This window comes from Astatotilapia calliptera, chromosome 23 (genome assembly GCF_900246225.1).
Source record: "Astatotilapia calliptera chromosome 23, fAstCal1.2, whole genome shotgun sequence".
In the NCBI taxonomy this organism is placed as follows: Eukaryota; Metazoa; Chordata; class Actinopteri; order Cichliformes; family Cichlidae; genus Astatotilapia; species Astatotilapia calliptera.
In genome coordinates, this window is record NC_039323.1 from 26689593 (window position 1) to 26709310 (window position 19718).

A 19718-nucleotide genomic window follows, 5' to 3' on the forward strand; every position below is an offset into this window, starting at 1 on the left:
CACAACCAGTTCCTTAGTCTTTGAGGTGTTGAGTTGCAGGTGGTTTGTGTGACTCCATGCGACAAAGTTCCTCACCAGACTTCTGTACTCCTCTTCCTGATCATCCCAGATACACCCCATGATGGCTGTGTCATCTGCAAACTTCTGAATGTGGCATAATTCAGAGTTGTAGCAGAAGTCAGAGGTGTACAGGGTGAAGAGAAGAGGGGACAGCACAGTTCCCTGTGGTGCTCCTGTGCTGCTGACCACTGTGTCAGACGTGATGTCCTTCAGCCTGACGTACTGTGGTCTGTCGGTGAGGTAGTCGGAGATCCAAGCCACCAGGCAGGGGTCCACCTCCATCCTGTTCAGTTTTTCCTGAAGCATACAGGGCCGGATGGTATTAAAGGCACTGGAAAAGTCAAGAAACAGGATCCTGACCGTGCCTTTTCCCCCATGCAGGTGTGAGTGGGCTCTATGCAGGAGGTACAGGATGGCATCCTCCACTCCGACATCTGCCTTGTATGCAAACTGTAGTGGGTCCTGGGCATGTTGTACCTGTGGTCGGAGGTTGTTGAGGAAGAGCCGCTCTAGAGTCTCCATAAGATGTGACGTCAGTGCCACCGGTCGGAAGTCATTCAGCTCATTGGGCCGGTTCTTTTTGGGGACCGGGACGATGCAGGATGTCTTCCATAGGGCGGGCACTCTCCCCAGTCGCAGACTGAGATTGAAGACTCGTTGTAGCGGCTCCCCAAGTTCAGCAGCACATGCCTTTAGCATCCTAGGACACACCTTGTCTGGGCCTGCTGCCTTTCTGGGGCGAAGCTTCCTCAGTTGTCTCCTGACCTGATCCACTGTGACACTGGGAGATGTTTGGGAGGAGGGGGGGGGAGATGTCTTGCTGCTGAGAGAGGGATTGGAGGAGGGGGGTGTCATGGTGTCAGGAAGGGGGGAAAGCGAGGGAGGTAGGAGAGTGGGGAGAGGACTCTGTAGTAAAGGTGAGGGTGAGGGTGGGGGGGTTGTGGGCTGGTCAAATCTGTTGAAGAAGTTGTTGAGTTTGTTTGCCTTCTCCACAGTCCCCCCCACTGTGCTTTTCTTGGTGTTGTGGCCTGTGATGGTTTTCACACCATTCCAGACCTCCCTCATATTGTTCCTCTCCAACTTCTGCTCCACCTTCCTCCTGTAGGTGTCCTTTGCTTCCCTCAGGCAGCGTTTCACCTCCTGCTGTGCTGCTTTCATCTCCACCTTCACTTTGCTCCTGAAAGCCTTCTTCTTCATGTTGAGGACAGCTTTGACTTCCTGTGTTACCCACGGAAGTATTATTAGGATAACACCATGCCGTCTTAGCAGGGGCGACTGTGTCCACACAAAAGTTGAGGTAGTCTGTAAGACAGTGTGTCGCCCCCTCTATGTCCTCACCATGTGGGCTCAGAAGCACATCCCAGTCTGTGGTGTCATAGCGGTCTCTCAGAGCATCCTCCTTTTCTGGGGTCCATCTCCGGATGGAGCGCGTTGTGACAGGCTGCCTTTGGACGAGGTGTGTGTATTGTGGCTGTAGGTAAACCAGGTTGTGGTCTGACTTCCCTAGTGGGGGGAGGGGGGTGGCTCTGTATGCATTGCTCACATTAGCATACAGTAGGTCAATTGTCCTGTTGCTCCTTGTGGGACAATTCACAAACTGGTGAAAAGCAGCCAGAGTAGAGTCCAGTGTGGCATGATTAAAGTCTCCAGATATAATAATGAAAGCCTCGGGGTTTTGTGTCTGAAGTCTTGCTTTGACTGTGTGTATTTTCTCACAGGCAGCTGCTGCGTCGGCCCTCGGAGGGATGTAAACACACACACAGATCACATGACTGAACTCCTGAGGTAGATAATATGGCCGCAAGCTAACAGCTAGCAGCTTCAGGTCCGGGCGGCATACCGAAACTTTAACGGAGACGTGTCCAGGGTTACAGTATCTGTTGTTAACGTAGACAATGAGTCCCCCACCTCTGCTTTTTCCGCTGGCCTGCGTGTCCCTATCGGCTCTCACGGATGTGAAACCGCATAGGTCTACGTTAGCCTGCGGCGTTAGCTCGGTTAGCCACGTCTCCGTGAAGATAAACAAGCTACACTCACGGTAAGCTACACTCTGTAACGAGTTCACGTTGCCCATTAACTGTCGGGATTGATGGTTTGAATCGCCTCCGGTGATCCGCTCTCCTCGCTCCAGCTTTGCAGCCTCTGTAGCTCCTCTTTATCTCAGCCGGGATGTTGTGTCGCATGCCGATCTGTCCCTTTGTTCTTAGTGCCAGCAGCTCCGCTCTCGAATAGATGAAGGAGCTGGTTCCAGAAGTTTTAAAAAGTGCATTAATTCAATTCAATTCAATTCAATTTTATTTATATAGCGCCAAATCACAACAAAAATCGCCTCAAGGCGCTTCATAGATACAGAGAAAAACCCAACAATCATATGACCCCCTATGAGCAAGCACTTTGGCGACAGTGGGAAGGAAAAACTCCCTTTTAACAGGAAGAAACCTCCGGCAGAACCAGGCTCAGGGAGGGGCGGTCATCTGCTGCGACCGGTTGGGGTGAGAGAAGGAAGACAGGATACAAGACATGCTGTGGAAGAGAGACAGAGGTTAATAACAAGTATGATTCAATGCAGAGAGGTCTGTTAATACATAGTGAGTGAGAAAGGTGACTGGAAAGGAAAAACTCAATGCATCATGGGAATCCCCCGGCAGCCTACGTCTATCCGGTTGTTCAGTGATGACGCGACGAATCTTACTTCCGGGTCTAAAGTAGTCTGCGTTTAATATGGCTTTTGTGTTGTTAACATGTTTAATGTTATGTATTTTCTTCTATTTGATCTCAAAAAGCTCCTAAAACAGTCAGTGATCACTGTTGACCTCCCTCGGCTTTTATTACCGCTAATCATTTATTTAAGCTCAGTTTTTAAAACCTTAGGATGTAACTACAGCCCAGCCCATGCAGCAGTATATGAATGACTAAGCTCGTATTGTGGATGGATTATCTCAGTTGTTCTCCTGGCTGAAGTTTGGTCCTTTTACAGCATCCTGCCATGCGATTACATTTGTTCCTGACCACCGAGAACACTCACGTTAACTTTTATCGAGTGGAAAAAAAGTTAGCTTGTTTATATTATGCTAACATAGCTGTGTCGCTAGCGGTCACGTAGCACATCATTATATACCAGCTAGCCCAACTTCAGTAACCCTACAAACATCACTGCTGTTTAGTTTTCTGTCTTCATTTATGCTGGAAGTGATAACAGAGCTGTACGTTTTAATTTGTTTCCAAAACCCCGCAGTCAGGACATGCTATATTGTATTTAGATAGAAGCTAGCGAGCTAACTTCCTGTTAACTTCTAACTCCGTTAAATGTCATAAATTCCGTTTTCATGGATGCCTGGATGTTAAACTCAATTGTTACACCTGGTAGAGCAGAACGCTGATCATTTTATTAAAGATGAAAGACTTTAGACAGTTTTTCAACTCTCAGTAATGCCATAGTGATCGTTTGATATATGGACCTGCAGCAGAGCTTAGACCCAGACACGGCTAGTGACGTCAGACTGAACAACCGGATTGCAGCATAACTAAGGGAGGAGCATTATCCATCTTGTATCACTATATCTAAGAGGTATAAGTAGAGTAACTAGAGGAAGGTGAAATAAAGTTTTAAAGCCTAGTCTAAAAAAAGTTAAAGTTAAGAAAAAGGTGCGGTGTTGCAGAGCTACTTGGAAAGGCTGCCGTCACTCCAGCGCCATCTTGTATATGTTGTGTATAATTGTCTTATTCTAGCGATATTTCCAAGAAGGAAGAAGGCTCTCTTGGTAAATAACTTGCCAGCCTATTAAAGTCCTACATTTTGAGTTAAACTACACATGGAGGTGAATAATAGTTACTTTCTTCTTCTGACTAATGTTTTCTCCAAGCTGTTGGTCCTGGTTTAACTCAGACTTTCCTTTTCTGTCTTTTTTTTTCTCTTTAAGGTACATCATCTGTGGTTGCTGTGCATTCCACAACTCAACGAGCAATAAGGACTAAACCCCACGATGGCGTGCCCAACTCTGTTGGCCCTGACTGTAAGAACCCTTTCAAGGTGATGATGGCAGGCGGACAGCAGCAGCAGAGGCTGTATCCACCCCAGGAGTTGGGTGGAGCCCAGCAGCCAGAGCATTACCCTGGGTACCCCAGGCTGCAGAGGCTGGGCAGCGGGGAGCCAGGCCCTAAATCCCCTTACCGGTCCGGGTATGGAGGCATGTTGAGCCCACCTCCATCTGGTGCTAAGCTTTATGGAGATGGCTCGCAGTCTCCCAGTACAGAAACTCTGGGCAGCCCTGAGGGCTTTACAAGGACCAATCCTTGTGGGTTTCCAGGAGGCGGTAGCCCTGGCTCAGCCTCTATCCACGGAAACACTAGGACACCTCTTTCCCCGCCTAGTGTGATGCTTCACGGCTCCCCAGCGGGCCAGCCATCGTGTGCCATGACAGGAAGGACTAGCACGCCCCTCTCCCCAACGGCCACTGCCAAAAGCCCTGTCATTAACATGAACATGCCGCGGGGGAACTTCCCCCCTGGTATGGATATGCCCCGTGCAACATTTCACCATAAAACACAGCCCCCTGTGCACCCTGTACCGCCCCCTCCATCCATACCGCCATCCTGTGCCCTCCAGAAAAGGCAGTTAACGTCTGAAAAGGACCCCTTAGGCATCCTGGACCCCATCCCTAACAAGCCAGTCAGCCTGACTCCCACCAATGCCCCAACACCCTCCAACTTCCAGCCTAACATCCACTCTCAGGTACCAGTGATGAATGTAAACATACCCCCTCCCGCCATTGTTCCCTTGCCAAGCAACTTACCGTTACCCACAGTGAAGCCTGGGCCTGTGGGTCATGGTGGCCATGTTCAAAGGACTCAGCAGGGTGGTCCGGCTTCCTCCATGTCTCCCTCCCCCGTTACCTCACCTGTCCACATGGCTGGGCCTGCGCTTGGGAGAATAGAGGCCTCCCCTCATCGCTCGCGTTCATCCTCCACCTCCTCTGACCACGGTAACTTTGCGATGCCCTCGGGACATCAGGCCCCGTGTGGCACCATAAAGGTTCCTCCTCGTTCCCCTCGATCAGCTATGGGGTCTCCCAGGCCCGCCATGCCCTCCAGCCCCTCCACTAACAAAACCGATGCACTCCATCAGTACAAAGACTCCCAGCTGCTGCCCGGTATGGCAAATTCAATTGGCGCCCAGCAGCACGGCAATCCCATGTACTCTCCAACCTCTTCCTCCTCCTCGTCATCTTCTCTGGCCACGCCCAGTGCTTCCCAGAAGGGTCACCCGGGACTCCTGGGGATGCCCCTCAACCAGATCCTCAACCAACAGAATGCCGCTTCCTTCCCCGCCAGCAGCCTCCTGTCAGCCGCAGCCAAAGCACAGCTAGCAAATCAAAACAAACTCAGCGCTGCTGGCAACAGCACTACTGGCATGGCTGCTGGTGGTGTTGGTATGTCAGGCATGGGGGCAGGTGGCGGAGGTAATGGAGGGGGTGGAGGGCATCCTGGCCCCGTGAGTGGCCCTCGAGGCATGGAAGGACACAGCACTTTAAATCCCATGCTCCCGCCAAACTCCACCATGCTGCTCAACACTCCTGAGGGCCAGAGCGGCCGGGCAGCTCTCAGAGACAAGCTCATGGCCCAGCAGAGGGATCCCATGCGCAAACGAAAGCAATCATCCGGGAGCGGTGCCGTAAACCATGACAACAACATGGTGTATAGCATGCTCAGCAAGCCAGGCATAGGAGGACACCACATGCCGGGCCCCAGTGCCACTGAGCAGCTACGAAAAGTGGGACGACTCGGAAACCTTCACCCGAACACCTCCATGGCCCAGCTTCTTCAGTCCATGAGCAGCCACAGTTCTCACAACCTGGCAGGCAGTGGTCATCGTCCAGGTCTAAACCCCGGACCGGCATCCGGCGCTTCAGGAGTCGCACCGCTACACTACAACGACAATACCGGCATGGTCCCCGGTGGCACTCAGCAGAACCTCCTTGTCCAGCAGAGGCTGCGGGGTCCAGGGGAAACCCTGCAGCACTGCCAGAACATGGACACCTCTGGGGGCCACTTGGGCCCACGTCCAGGCCAGTTCCCGGACATGATGGCTCAGATGCAGGCATCCTCCATGAGTAACTGTGGGCCTATGGGGCCAGGCGGCACACTGGTGGGACCTGACGGCATAGCGCTGGGGCGCCCAAACACTAACCCCCCACCACTATCGCATCCTGGCCCCCACCCCTCACAGCTTCATAGCATGGGACGGACTAACATGGTGATTCCACATGGAGGTGGTGATGGAAGCTGTACCCAGAGCGTCTCCGAGACAGGTGAGATGAGATTAAACCTACTTCTAGCTGTATGACAGGTAGAAACAGGAGGAAGGTATGGAAAATGCTGAACATCAATAATCTTAATGTTTATTCAGGATTCATTACAACCTGTCACATTGTTCAAAACCTCCATCTAGGTAACACCATCTCTATCAAGGTATGATTTTATGCAATCTCAAACTATAAGGGAAGACGTTACTAGAGTGTCATTTACTGCCATGTATGTTGAATACTCTGGTGCTACGAAAGAAGTGAAATCTTTATCATTCAGAAGGGATGCATTTAATCTCCCATCGTGGCCTGTGTTCCAGAGAAGTACTAGTGGGGAATGGTCTGACAATGTGATTGGGATTAGGGCTGGGCAATATGAGGAAAATCTAATTTGATATTTCTTGGCTACATCACGATACACAATATATATCACGATATGGTTAAATAACCTCCAAAAAACAAATGTTATTTTAAACCACATAGTGCCTAAAATTGCACTGGTATACTCATTCAAATCAGCCATTCAATGTTTGTTTGTTTTTTTAATTATCCGTTCGCAGCATGTGGGAGGGAGAAAAAAACCTTATAGTGAATTACATGCAGACAGCTTAATATTGCCATGGCAATTTATACTCGATGGTTACGATAAAGCCATTTTAACCATCGTGCATAGAAAAACTTGCGATACATCAAGTATATTCAGTCCCTAATTGGGAGAATCTCAACATTTTTAATTCTATATATCTCTACTTGTGAGGTGAAAAATAAGTCTGTTCTAGTGTAGGAACAGTGCCTACTTGGGTAAAATGTGAAACTCCTTCTTTTAGGAAACTTAGACCTTCAGACATCCACCAGGCCTGCTTCTGTAGCTTAATATTCAAGCGTATTCTACTTACTAGGGGTGGGGGGGGGAAATCGATACTGTGTAGTATCGTGATATTTTGTTTGCTAATAATGTATCGATACAGGGACAGCAGAAATCGATATTTTGTTACAAAAAAGGTTTTTGTGGACTGGAACACGCTCTGACTTCAGAGCATGTTGATCCTTTTTCTGAGCAAGAATCCTGACATTCCTTCACTGTCCAAATGTGTTTAACTTTTTTTTTGGCAGCAATAAACATGACAGTTTACTTATTTTATTTAAGACATGTTTTATTTTAATTAAGTTTAAAACTTTTTTATTTAATGTAAAATTATATTTTGTTTTAACTCATTCACTGCCATTGACGTCTATAGCCGTCAATTGCAGTGAATGAGTCAATGGGTTTAACTCATTCACTGCCAATGGCTGGCAGTGAATGAGTTAATTTACTTTCAAATTCTTCAGTTCCTGAATGGGCTGCATAGTTTTCATAAATTGCATAGTTCAGAATAGCTATAATTGTACCAGATGGTTGCATTCAGTTAAGTTGGACTAGACTGTAATACAAACCGTTCAGTTTGTCAACAATAAAACTGACTGAAATGAGAGAAAGACTGAGTGTGAGACTTTGATATTAGATAAAATGAATATTGATAAAGTTTACCTTTATGTACAGAATCTGAATATCGCAAAATATTTTTAAAAAATTGCAATAATATCGTATCGTGCGTTAAGTATTGTGATAATATCGTATCGTGGGATGTATGGTGATTCCCACCTCTACTACTTACCTGTGATAAGGGAGCCCTAGAGGTTGGTTACCAGTCTAATGATTCAGACATCACACAATGAAAATCTTCCCTCATCAGCAACAGGCCTGAGCTATAGCTGATATTCATTTTAAATACATGTTTGACAGAGCCTAGGGCATCCTCACTGGGAGCATATATGTTGACAAGGCATACCTCCCATTCATCAATTAATCTGTTCAATAAAATGTTATCTTCCCTCAGAGTTTCTGTAAAATTAACTTGTCTGTGGATGAGTATAGCTACACCTATTTTTCTTCCTGATTAAGGTAAGAAAAAACACACTTTTTCTGCCCAGGACGTTTTTTTCAGGTGTGTTTCCTGCAGTGGTGCTATAGAGACCCTTAACATTATAACTTAAAACTTTTAATCCATCCATTGTCTATAGATAAAATAATATTCTTTTTGGAGAAGAGGATTGGGGTAGGAGGGTGAGCCTCGAAAGATGCACTGCTGACTGGGCTGGGAGTTCCATGACTTTCAAAAGTGGAGGTAAAGGGGATCTATAGGCTAATTTCAAAGGGAAAGTACATTCTCTGGGAGTTCGGTATGTACCTTTGGGTTGAGTCACGAAGAGAGATTTATAAAAATGGTGGAAATTTAAAAAAAGAAAAAAAGGCAAACACGGTCTTGTGATTCTAGTGGACCTGCTAGCTTTAGCTGTGTACTTGTATTTTTGCAGTTTTTCTGCTTTCATGTTTAGGGAACCGAGAACCGTTTTCCAAGCGATCTATTTAAGGAAAAATGTGCCTAATAACACAGATAGAAACAGAATAACCTCGGTTTACATCCCTTACTCCCCTCCCTGCGATAATCTCGATTAAGATGTGGTTTCTATGGTTATGAGCGAGCTAAAACCGAGGGATTTAGGTGATAGGCCCTGAGCTTAGACCGTCAGGTTCCTCCAGTATCTCCGAGCTAATGAGCGGGAGCCCCCTCATCCTTTGGAAGGCCGGGCTAATTGTCAGTCAGCCAGTGTTTCCCTTTGTTTTATTTGTATGCTAGCATCAGTCAATGGTGTAAGGAGATGGAAATGGGATCTGCATCACGCTTTAAGGGAAGCAACCCAGATAGGGCGCTCTAAAGAGCTTCTCCCAGCAAGCCGGTCGCTATAGTAACGATAGACCCTGAATGGAGACCAGAGTGAAGCCTTTGATGAGGGTTTAGGCCTGTGTGTGTGTCTGTTGCTGCTTGTGTATTACAGTGTGTGTATGTGCATCTGTTTATTTGTGTGTGTATGAGTGATTGTATGTTTTTGAAACTGCTGAAAGAACCTACATCTTGTATTTTTAATTTTTTTTTATTTCCCCCTCCTCTTTCCTGCCTGCTGAGGGGACTGGACTTCGAGTTTATGTATTCATTGTGTGTCCATGTGTCCTCGTATGGTTTATAATGGCAATATCACCAAGGGCTGCTGCAGGCCACCTGTTCTTATCACCAGGTGCCCTGTTGGTCTGATTTTTTTTTTCCCCCCTTCCCAAAGTCAACTCATTGAAATTCAGGCGGTCTTCTGTAGGCCATGAGATAGGGATGGGAGGAGAAGCATATGTTTAAATTAGATTAATTATAGCCTGAGGTTTGGTTTCAAGTCTTCAGAGTCAAAAGTACTGTTTAATTCTTCTTTTAAGTACTTAAAATAAGAATTTTAAAAAAGAATGACAAGTCATCCAATCTGACCTCCTCAGAATCTGATGGATTTTTTGTTCAGTTATTTTTTAGTATATTTAATGTAAATTTTTACTTTCACATTAGGAAAGGATGCGTACTAGGAAGGATATACTATACTAGGTTGAAATGTGGCTCATTTTAATTATTCTTTCCTGCATACAGGATATTCACATGGAAACACTGAGGCTTTGTTAAACTACAGCAAAATTAATTTTCCACTTAGTTTCAGCATGATTATTTCTATATCCTGCCCTGAGAATTAGATTCATACTGGAGGAATCACAGATACAAGATGAGCCTGATATTTAAATGTAGGGCAAAAAGAAGACCTTTCACATGCTACAACTTGCTTTGACTAGACAAGTATCCTACATGGGGTGATATGAGCCTTGGAGTTTGGCTAAAATTCACTTTTTTAAGTTTCTCCATTCAGTTATCATGAAACTGATCCTGTATTCAAGGGTGTGAACTGCTTGTGTCTGTTTCTTTGCCTTGTAGACATTGAACTGGAACTATTTTGGCTGTTTGAACTATGATATGGGGATATTTTAAGCAAGAGTTCTTCAGATCTTCTATTTATGAGAAGCGGCCAATTAAGACAAAGTTCAGGGCTTTACACACTGGCCACGTGAAATCTGTGCAAATAATTTGTGTGTTCAGAATATATTTTGGAGTTGCCTATTGTTAATAAAGCCCTTCATACGGACCACAGAACGTAATTGTGTCACAACAAACAAAAGAGTTCAGATTTCTTTAAAAAGGGGGGGTGGGGTAAAAGGGGAGTTATTCCTTCCCACTGTTGCCAAATGCTTGCTCATAAGGGGTTGTCTAATTGTTAGGGTTCTCTCTAGTATTGTAGAGTCTGTACCTTACAGTAATAATTGCCATATCACAGCTGTTGTTGTGATATGTTGTGGCTCCATTTTCTTAAGCACTCCATTGAAGCAGTCTTTTAATGCAGACACTAAACACCTTTCTGTTGAAATATTTCAGTTTCACAGTACTGAGGAACATTTTAGCTATGTGGATAAACAGAATGACTCCACCAATGATCAGTGTAACAATAGAGATTATTTTGAGCTGTGACTCATGTAAAGCTACTCTAACAGAGTCCAAAAATAAAAATGTGCAGCGAAAAATGAGCGTAAAGGTGATGTTTTGGTGAAAAATTGTAGGAAAATCTCCCAGTTCATGCAAGCTTTGCTCCGACTGTCAGAAGATGAAACCAATCCTGCAAGCTGTTTGGAAACAGAGGACTATATTCCACATTATAATTGAACCAGCATGTAGGCAGGTCTGACTCAACACCATATGGAGTACAACACTGCAGAAGAGGAGAAGCAGCCTGTTGCCTCCACCTGTTGCTTGTTACGTCTGTTTTCTATTAGTTGAGATTATGTTGCCACGTTTTACTGTTTTTCTACTAATTTCCACTGAATAAGTTCATTTGGTTTCCTGGATGGTCTGCTGTTGTTAACCTGCTCAGGGTGCAGAAGATAGCCTCAAGTACCCTTTGTGCCATCTGCTTTATAATGCCTCACGATGCATCTACAGCTGTGTTTCCCACACTAGATCAGAACTAAAAATATTCTGTGATGCTTGTGAACCTTTAATCAAAATCTTGGTCATCACATGAGCCCCTCAAGTTGCCCCATGTTGCAGAGCGAGTGCTTCCAGTTTGCAAGGCCAGTCATTATTGGGCTTTAACACACCAGCCAATCAGGGTTGTAGTTGATCGTTTTCTTTTTTGTGTGTGTAAAAAGCACAGGGAGTTTAGCTGGATTTTAGCTGAATGTATATCAGTACATTTGACAGGGAATTGCTTGTTCTGCTCAGTAGATGCCTGCTGTATAATTACTGCAAGAGAAGTTCAGCATTAATGTTTTTAGTGATCGTTAAAGGTTTTCTGAATGCTTCATTTTGTTTTTTAATGTCAGAGAAGAGGGTTAAACAACATGAAATTAAGCGTTATGCAACTCATATTAGACTATTATAAACATTTTTTGAATGATAGTTGAGCATACTTACAGTGCTATGAAAATTTCCCAATTTCTTAGTTATTGCATTTTTTTTACACTTAGTCCTTAGCCCTGTAACAGACTGGCGACTTGTCCATGTTGTCCCCTGCCTCTTGCACTGTGGTAGTTAAATATAGGCTCCTGGTTTTCTGTGACCCTGAATTGAAGGAGTGACAGGAGATGGTTGTGCCACAACTGGCAGTTGTCTTTGCAGAATTGTTTTAATTTAGCCACTTTGGGTGGTTTTGAAACACGAACAGCCTTTAAGTCCAGGCTTTGACTAGGCCACTCCAGAACCATTTGTGGGTTGTTGTTGTTGTTGTTGGTTTTTTTGCCATTTAGAGGTGGACTAGCTGGTGTGGTTTGGATCATTGTTCTGCTGCACAGCCCAAGTTCGCTTTAGCTTCAGGACAATAACTGATGGTCAGACATTATTATAGGACTGGGCAATATATCGACTTTTTAAATATATCGATATATTTTTAAATGAGATGTGACAATATTGTTTATCGTTCTACGCAACGTTACTCTGCCTCACCTCTCTCCTTCACTAACACAACTCCCCTCCCCCATCGCTTCACCTGCAGGCAACAACAAGATGGACACGGCAGCTATCAAAGAGGAGGTGGTCAGTAAAAAGAAAACATTTGGAGATTACTATTTTAGTGCTGGTATCGTTAATCTCGTTAAAATGACATTAACGCCGTAACTGAATTAACACGGCTAATCTCCGTTAACGAGTTACAGCAGATCGCCCCGTGCGTGGGGCTGCATGGCGTCAATGCGTTAGTGCGGTTAGCTTGTTAACGCGTTGACGCCGTGCAGCCCCACGCACAGGTCCCACGATCCGTCCTCGGGACTTCCAGGTTATGCCACCATGTTTGACTGTTGGTGTGATATTCTTTTTATGAAATACTGTGGTAGTTTTATGTCAGATGCAAACCTTCCAAAAATGTCAGCTTTTGTCTTGTCAGTCCACAGAATACTTTCCCCAAAATCTTGGGGATCATCCAGATGTTTTTTGGCAAATGTGAGATGAGCCTTTATGATCTTTTTTGGTGAACTCTCCCATGGATGCCATTTTTGCCCAGTGTCTTTCTTGTTGACTTGACTCATGAACTCTGACCCTAACTGTGGCAAGTGAGGCCTGCAGTTCTTTGGATGTCGTTATGGGTTTTTTGTGACCTCCTTGGCTATGTCCATATGTATATGGGGTTTTTTTTTTTTTTTTTAAATAGGGATTTCTCAGAGTGTGTTTTGAAAAATATCTCAAAAGCTGTGAAAAGTGTGCCAAATCATCAGGTAGTGATATAACAGTAACCGTGAAGAAATGATGGCTGATTAAAAGCCACAGCGCACAGCCTTTTATCATAAAGGGACATAAAAAACGCACACCTTTGTCCACATGTAAATGCAGAAATGCAGTTTTCTGAAATCTTCACCCTGTCAGGAGTTTTACAAAAGCTCCATTGTCAGTATGCATGAAACAGGCTATGTTTACAAAAAATACCCATGTACATGTGGCTGTAGCAAAGGAGGTCACAAAAGAACTGAAAAGAACATATAAAGAACTGCAGGCCTATGGGCAGAGTTCATGATTCACCCCTGGATGAGTCTTCGATGCACTCTTGGAGTACTTTCGGTAGGTTGGCCACTCCTGGGAAGGCTCGCCACTCTTCCAAGTTTTCTCCATTTTGTGGGTAACGGCTCTCACCGTAATTCACTGGATGTCAATTACTTTGTTTCTCGGCTACTTCTTTACATTGTGTTGGCTAGGAAAACTGAACTTGGAAAAGAACGAGTTAATAAGGTTAATTCATGATAGAACAAAAGGGTCAATTACCTTTTCCCTTAGGGCCACGTAGGTTTGGGTAGCATTTCTCCCTTAATAAATGAAATCATCATATAAAATTTGCTTTTCTGTATTTTTGTCTAATACTAAAAATAGTTTGATTATCTTAAATTTGCACAGTAAGAAATGAATAAGGATTGGGGCATTTTTACAGTTTTTACAGCACTGTAGATGAAGTTATGTTTTGACCACATGCTGAACAAATACACTTTTAGCTTTCAGCTAAAGTCTCATTTATGAATTTTGGCCTTGGAGTTCTCCTGTTGGCAGCGTTACCATTTGGACATTTAGGGGAAATATTCAGTAAATGTTGGTGGGTGGGAGCAGGCTAAATAGTGTTTTTGTCACTGAATGGTGGATGTTACTGTCTGAAGAGCCCTGAAACGCTTTGAAAGTGGCCTAGTCATTGGCGTCTTAGCTTTAGCCTCTGACCATCTGTTTCTATACAGCGTGCAAGCTTTGAACACCCCCCCCCCCCCCCCCCCCTTTTCTCCTGCCATCAACAAATACTCCAAAGTTCATTGTAAACCCCTCCCGGTCCCCCCCCCCCCCCCCCCCCCTTCAACCCAGCTGACCACCGCCCCCATCCCCCAGCAGGCTAAAATCACACCACCCGACCCTCGTAACCCCCCCCCCCCCCCCCCCCACCCATCCACCACAACTCCCCTACCACCAGCACCACCTCCAAACAAGCTTCCTGGCAGCGGACAGCACCACCAATCATCACTCTGTTGCCAAGGCAACCTCCCCCAGCAACAGCCGTCACTATATCATAGCAGTAGCGGAGAGGACGTGGGGAGGAAGAGGGGGGATGGCCGAGTCGTGGCTCTCAGCATTAAAGAGAGAGTGAGAGAGAGGGGAAGAAAGAAAAGAGGAGGAAAAAAATGGAGAACACACAGCTGCCCTTCAGCTACGTCGCATCGCACCAGCTGCTCCAGTCGCTGCTCACACACACACACACACACACACACACACGTCAGGCTGCTGAGATCCTGTATGCGCTCCGGCTTTGTCTACATAACATTGCTGCTGGGCTTTCTCTTCATTCATTGATACATCTGTGGCCTCCGTGTATTTTCCTCATGTTCTGTCCTTGGATGCTTCGCTAACAAGTCTGGCTGTACCGTGCATCTGGCAGCGGGTCCATCTGTTAGCTTTGGGAGCAACAGATTGCTAATGTGGAACTTTGTTTCTTTGATTGTAGAAGCCACGGTCGGGGGACACTTTCTAAGCAACTCATTTTCTAGGTTTAAAATCCACCGAACTGAGAGGTTTATTACACAGATGAACACAAGGGCACAAGAGATTTAAAAAAAAACATGCTACAGCTGCTGAGATTTTTAATTATATTTATGATTTTATTTATACGGCTCTGTTGTTAACAGAGTTACAGAGTGCGTCATTGAATGAAGTTAAAGTATTATGGTGACGTTCCAGAAATACAACTAAAGATAAGGCAGAATAACAAAATATTAGACAGGATTTAAAACACACTACTTTAAGCCTTTTGATAAAATAACATAATATGATGCCATTTAAATGAGAAGTTTGTATTCTGGTTTGATTGGGCAGACTGGTCCACTAATTGGGAGCACTAATGGCAAATTATCTTTGTTTGCTAGCTGAGTTGCTTTCACCAATTTTAGCCCTAGATATACCTTTTATTTAATATTCTCTGTTTCCTGTTTGTGATCTCACCACTCAGTGAGTAGTTGGCGAGTGTTTGCAGGCAAGTTGGCATCTTACCTGAAAACTAGGATTAGCAGGTGAACCTAAATTGCCCAAGGGTGTGAATGTTTGTTCCCTGTGTTGGCCAGGATAGTTTCCAGCTCCCTGCTGTATAAAAGCTGTATAAGCGTTTAAGAAAATGGATGGATGGGTTCTAAAGTAGGAATGTACTCATCTAGTCCAATCCCGACTCAGAGCTGGATTCAGTATAAGGTGGGTTGGCTTCCTAGAGTGCTCAGGTGTAGCAGAGGGTCCGCTTTTCTGTGTGGTCAGGTGAGACGGTATTGCTGAAAAACTCTGACAGCTGTGATGTTGTCACTTGTCCGGTGCTCATTGGAAAAGCTTTTGTTGCACTTTTACGGTAACGAAATGTGTTGACACTGACGTCAGTAGGATTTCACTTATCAGCTCCCCTCTGCAAGTGAGTTTGTGTGCATGTGTGAGGAGGTGGACACACAGCGAGAGCAAGTAAAGGTGAGAGCAGCATGCAGTCACCTGATGATTTTCAAGCAGCATGTTGCGCTATCTGCAAATTAGAGACAGTCAACACTGCACTACAGTGCACCTTAGCACGTGCTCTTTTATTTGAGTTTAAAGAATTATAAGAGGAATGAGTGCCAGTCTGCGGCTGTCTGCTTATTAAATTCAGGTTTTAGATCAGCACTTACAAAAAAAGGTATCAGGTATAAGAAATGAAAAGTTCTTGCAGCGTTTGAATGCAAAATTATTATTAATTTATTAATAATTTGTTATTGATTATTGCACTGTAGAGGCTGGTGAGGAACAACATTTCGTTTCAGCTGTGGATTTCTGTAAATACCATGTGAAATGACAATAAATCCTACAAACTTATATTATCTTAACTGAAAAATGAGAAAAAAAATAGGAAAGCAATCTCCTTATGTCCACAAGAAATAGATGGCCATTTGACGATTGTGTTATCTTATTGGTTAAAACAGGTACTGATTTGCAGTTACAGAAAAATGTTAAAAATTTGGTGATTCCCACCTCTACGAAATACAGTGAAGGCTCCAAACACTGGACCCTTTGGTAGTCTGGCTGGGGGCCACAGGTCCTTTGTTTGACATCCTTGATGTAGGCCATCCATTCTTGTTGATGAATGCAGTGAATATTGTGGATTGTTTTAAAAAATGTAACTAGAATTACACTTCAGCATGCTTTATCATATGTTTTACCAAAAATATAAAATATTGCTTAGTTCCTTAGTCGTGAAGTATCAGTGCTGTCTGTATTAAAATACACACCATGTCTGATGGTTCGAGCTCACCGGCCTCTCCCTGTTGTTTTGCAGGAAACCCCTCGTCACTTGGATGTGGAATGGGCGCTCTACAGCCACATGTCAACGCCGGTGGAGGTCAGATGTACCCGCAGCAGGTCCATCAGGGCATGCAGCAAGCAGTGGTATCTCATCCTGCCTACCAGGGGCAGCAGCACTTCTCCGACAACCCGCCCTACGCTGACAGCAACAACGCCAACTCCGGCTCCATGGCCTGCCTCTACCAGAACTACCAGGTGGAGCAATGAGTCATGTTTTGATCTGTGTAGTATTTCAGATGTTTTAGATGACATTTCTAATCACAATGGCCCCTCTCTGTATCCACAGCAGGGGATGCTGCCACACCCACAATTTGGGGAGGAGCAGCAGCCCCAAGGTGAGGGACTTCCAGCGGGTACGCCTAGCTCTGACAGAGCCCCCGGCGGAGGGCCAGAATCTGTGGACGCCATCTACAGAGCTGTTGTGGACGCAGCCAGCAAAGGCGTGCATGTAACCATCACCACGACAGTGAGCGGGACAACGCAGGCGAGTCCAGTGCACGCCCTCAGTGCCATGAGTGCCTTCACTGCCTCCATAAGGGAACCTGTCAACCTCCCCCAGGCAGTCAGCGCAGTCCTGCATGGGCACCAGGAAGGGGAGACCATACCCCAGCAAGCCAGAGTGCGGCAGGTGAGGCCTGGGCGGGGTCAGAAGAACATGGATCCAGGGAAGAGCACTCCGGATGGCCCTGAAGCCAATGATTACTTCCGTTCTCCTGGACGCGGGACTCCCAGGGGGCAGTGGGACGGGGAGACTCATCATGGGGGAGGCTTTGACAGTCAGAACAACAACAACGCCTGGGGTGGTGAGGAGTTCCTGGAGTGCTCAACCCAAGTAAGGAGTAGTCCCTGCATGGAGAGACCTGCCAGTCTGGCCCCTGCGCCACCCTGCCCCACCGATGGGTCCAACGACCACAGCCTGGTGATGGCCCACGATAAGGCCTACCTCGATGATAGCTTCCGGTTCAACAACTGCGGTCGGGCACCAGCTAACTACAAGGAACGTCTGGAGCAGACGGTGGAACGTTGCGCCCATCTCAACGGCACCACGCCCCACTTCAACACCCGGGGCTACGGAGAAGTCCTGGGCCCTCCACGGCAGGATGACGACCAGTCACCCAGCTCCTCCACGAGCCTGGAGGGCCCTCTGGCTACAGCCAAAGACTACAGCCACTACAACGGCCACTTCAATGGAATGGCGCCCAGCCCTTCGGACACGAAGAGCCTGAGCAGTGAGGAGGACCTCCGGCAGCCAGACTCGCCCTCGTCGGAGCTGCTCCACTACCGGTCCAGGACCTTCAACATGGGAGAGCTGGTCTGGGGCCAGCTGAAGGGCTTCCCGCCGTGGCCTGCAAAGCTGGCCGGGGATGAGCAAGTGCACAGCGCTGCCATGCAGCTGCGGGAGCAGGCCAAGGTGAGGGGCCGGGGTAGTCTGTCACCACCTGTCACCATTTTGCCAGCCAGCGCCTCAGCCTGAGGAGGCTATGAGCAGCAATCCCAGTATTAAAAGTTTCAGCGAGTCTTGGATTACAATGAATTATCTTCCAATTAAAGGGAGTTGCTTGCCAATAAGTCGAGAATAACTCGTATTTGACTGTAACTTTCAAATATTGCAGCTTTGAAAAGTCAGAAGGAAATAGAGCTTTTTAAATTTCTGTCCAGCGGCCATCGAGGCAGATGGACTCCAAATTACTCCAAAAACACATCCACGGCTTTACCTGCCAAATCAGAAGTGCAGAACAGAGCATGTCCGACAAACGGTGACTGCCAAATTATCCGCTAGACGCGCCGAAGTGATAAACCGGAGTTCAAATTGAGCATCAGTTCCTGGTGCTTGGTGGGAAATTTTCAGTCTGGTGCTGAATGTGCTCAAATTGATTCCACTTTTCTTTGTGCAGGTAGAGCCAGAGAAGCTGAAAACACTAACTCATGACTTGGAGGCATTCGACCGCGCCGCCAAAAGAGGCCTAAAGTAAGTAACCTCACCCAGCACACTGGTGCTTCATTAATAATATAAACCCACCTTTGCTGTAGTTTGAGCTGAGCGAGGCCTTTTCGTGCTTCCTCTGATGATCTTTATCCAAAGTGGCATTGACACCTAGTGGTTAAAGATGGTGTCCTGCAGCAAAGGAGAGGCAAACATTTGTTTAAGTGAAACAATAAAACTTTAAACGCTTTGGGGCAAAAATAGACCATTAACCCTGAAGTGACTGAACTAAAATGACAGAGGTAGAGTCGGAATACTTTATTCAGTGGCTCTGTTTCCACAAACTACACATGTACAGCTTCTTTTTTCCAGGGTAGATATTAAAAACTGTTCTAGTCTTTTATTTCAATAATCCAAAATTAAAGCTTTAAAGGTCTGTTTAAGTGACCTATGTGTTACAGCACACTCGTATCATTTTAACACCCAAATATGGACACATTGGAGGTTCTGTAATCCTCCGAACAACAAATAATGATGGAAGTCATCACAGTGTATACTATAAACTTGTGTCAAAATATTAGAAGAGTGTAAAATTACAAAAAGATCAAATAGTATATAAAATCATATACTTCCCTGTAACTTCTAAATTATCTTTCCTGCACTGCTTATTCTTTTGGCTGCTCCCGTCAGGGAATCATCTGCCTCTATCGGACCCTAACGCTAGCTTCCTCCTCTGATGCCACCCCTCTGAATGTCCTCCTTCACTACATCCATGAACCGCTTGGCACCATCTCCAAACCATATATCATAGCAGGTCTCACTCCTGTATTACAACAGTGGGACATTTTCAGTTAAAGAGCTATGAGAAGTTCATTAGAAGCATAAATAAACACGTTGGTCACATGGAGTTGAACCAGCTGCTTCTCCGGTCAGTTTCCTCATCCTGTAGATGGATTCAAGTGTAATAATTATTTTTTAAGCTACCTTTTTGTTGTAGTTTATAATTGTAAAGTTTTCTTCTGCCTAAAAGTAAATAATATAAATATTGTCTGACAGACCGGGGAAACTGAATAATCACTTGGAAGCTGCTATCCACGAGGCCATGAGCGAGCTAGACAAGATGTCGGGCACAGTGAGTATTTGCGCTTTTCCTCT

General features: G+C 45.6%; 1 protein-coding gene across 3 annotated transcripts in view; it reads left to right on the forward strand.

Annotated features, from left to right (window-relative positions):
* mbd5 (methyl-CpG binding domain protein 5) overlaps positions 1–19718 on the forward strand; it is a 55817-nt gene that overhangs the window by 31662 nt on the left and 4437 nt on the right. For 2 of the 3 annotated variants that reach the window (XM_026159964.1, XM_026159965.1), the window contains exons 5-9: positions 3981–6368; positions 16614–16834; positions 16926–18050; positions 18535–18608; positions 19620–19695. In XM_026159964.1, the coding sequence (XP_026015749.1) occupies positions 3981–6368; positions 16614–16834; positions 16926–18050; positions 18535–18608; positions 19620–19695 (3884 nt within the window). Of the gene's footprint in view, positions 1–3980; positions 6369–16613; positions 16835–16925; positions 18051–18534; positions 18609–19253; positions 19492–19619; positions 19696–19718 lie in introns of those variants that run through there. The other variant, XR_003271313.1, reaches the window with a different exon arrangement.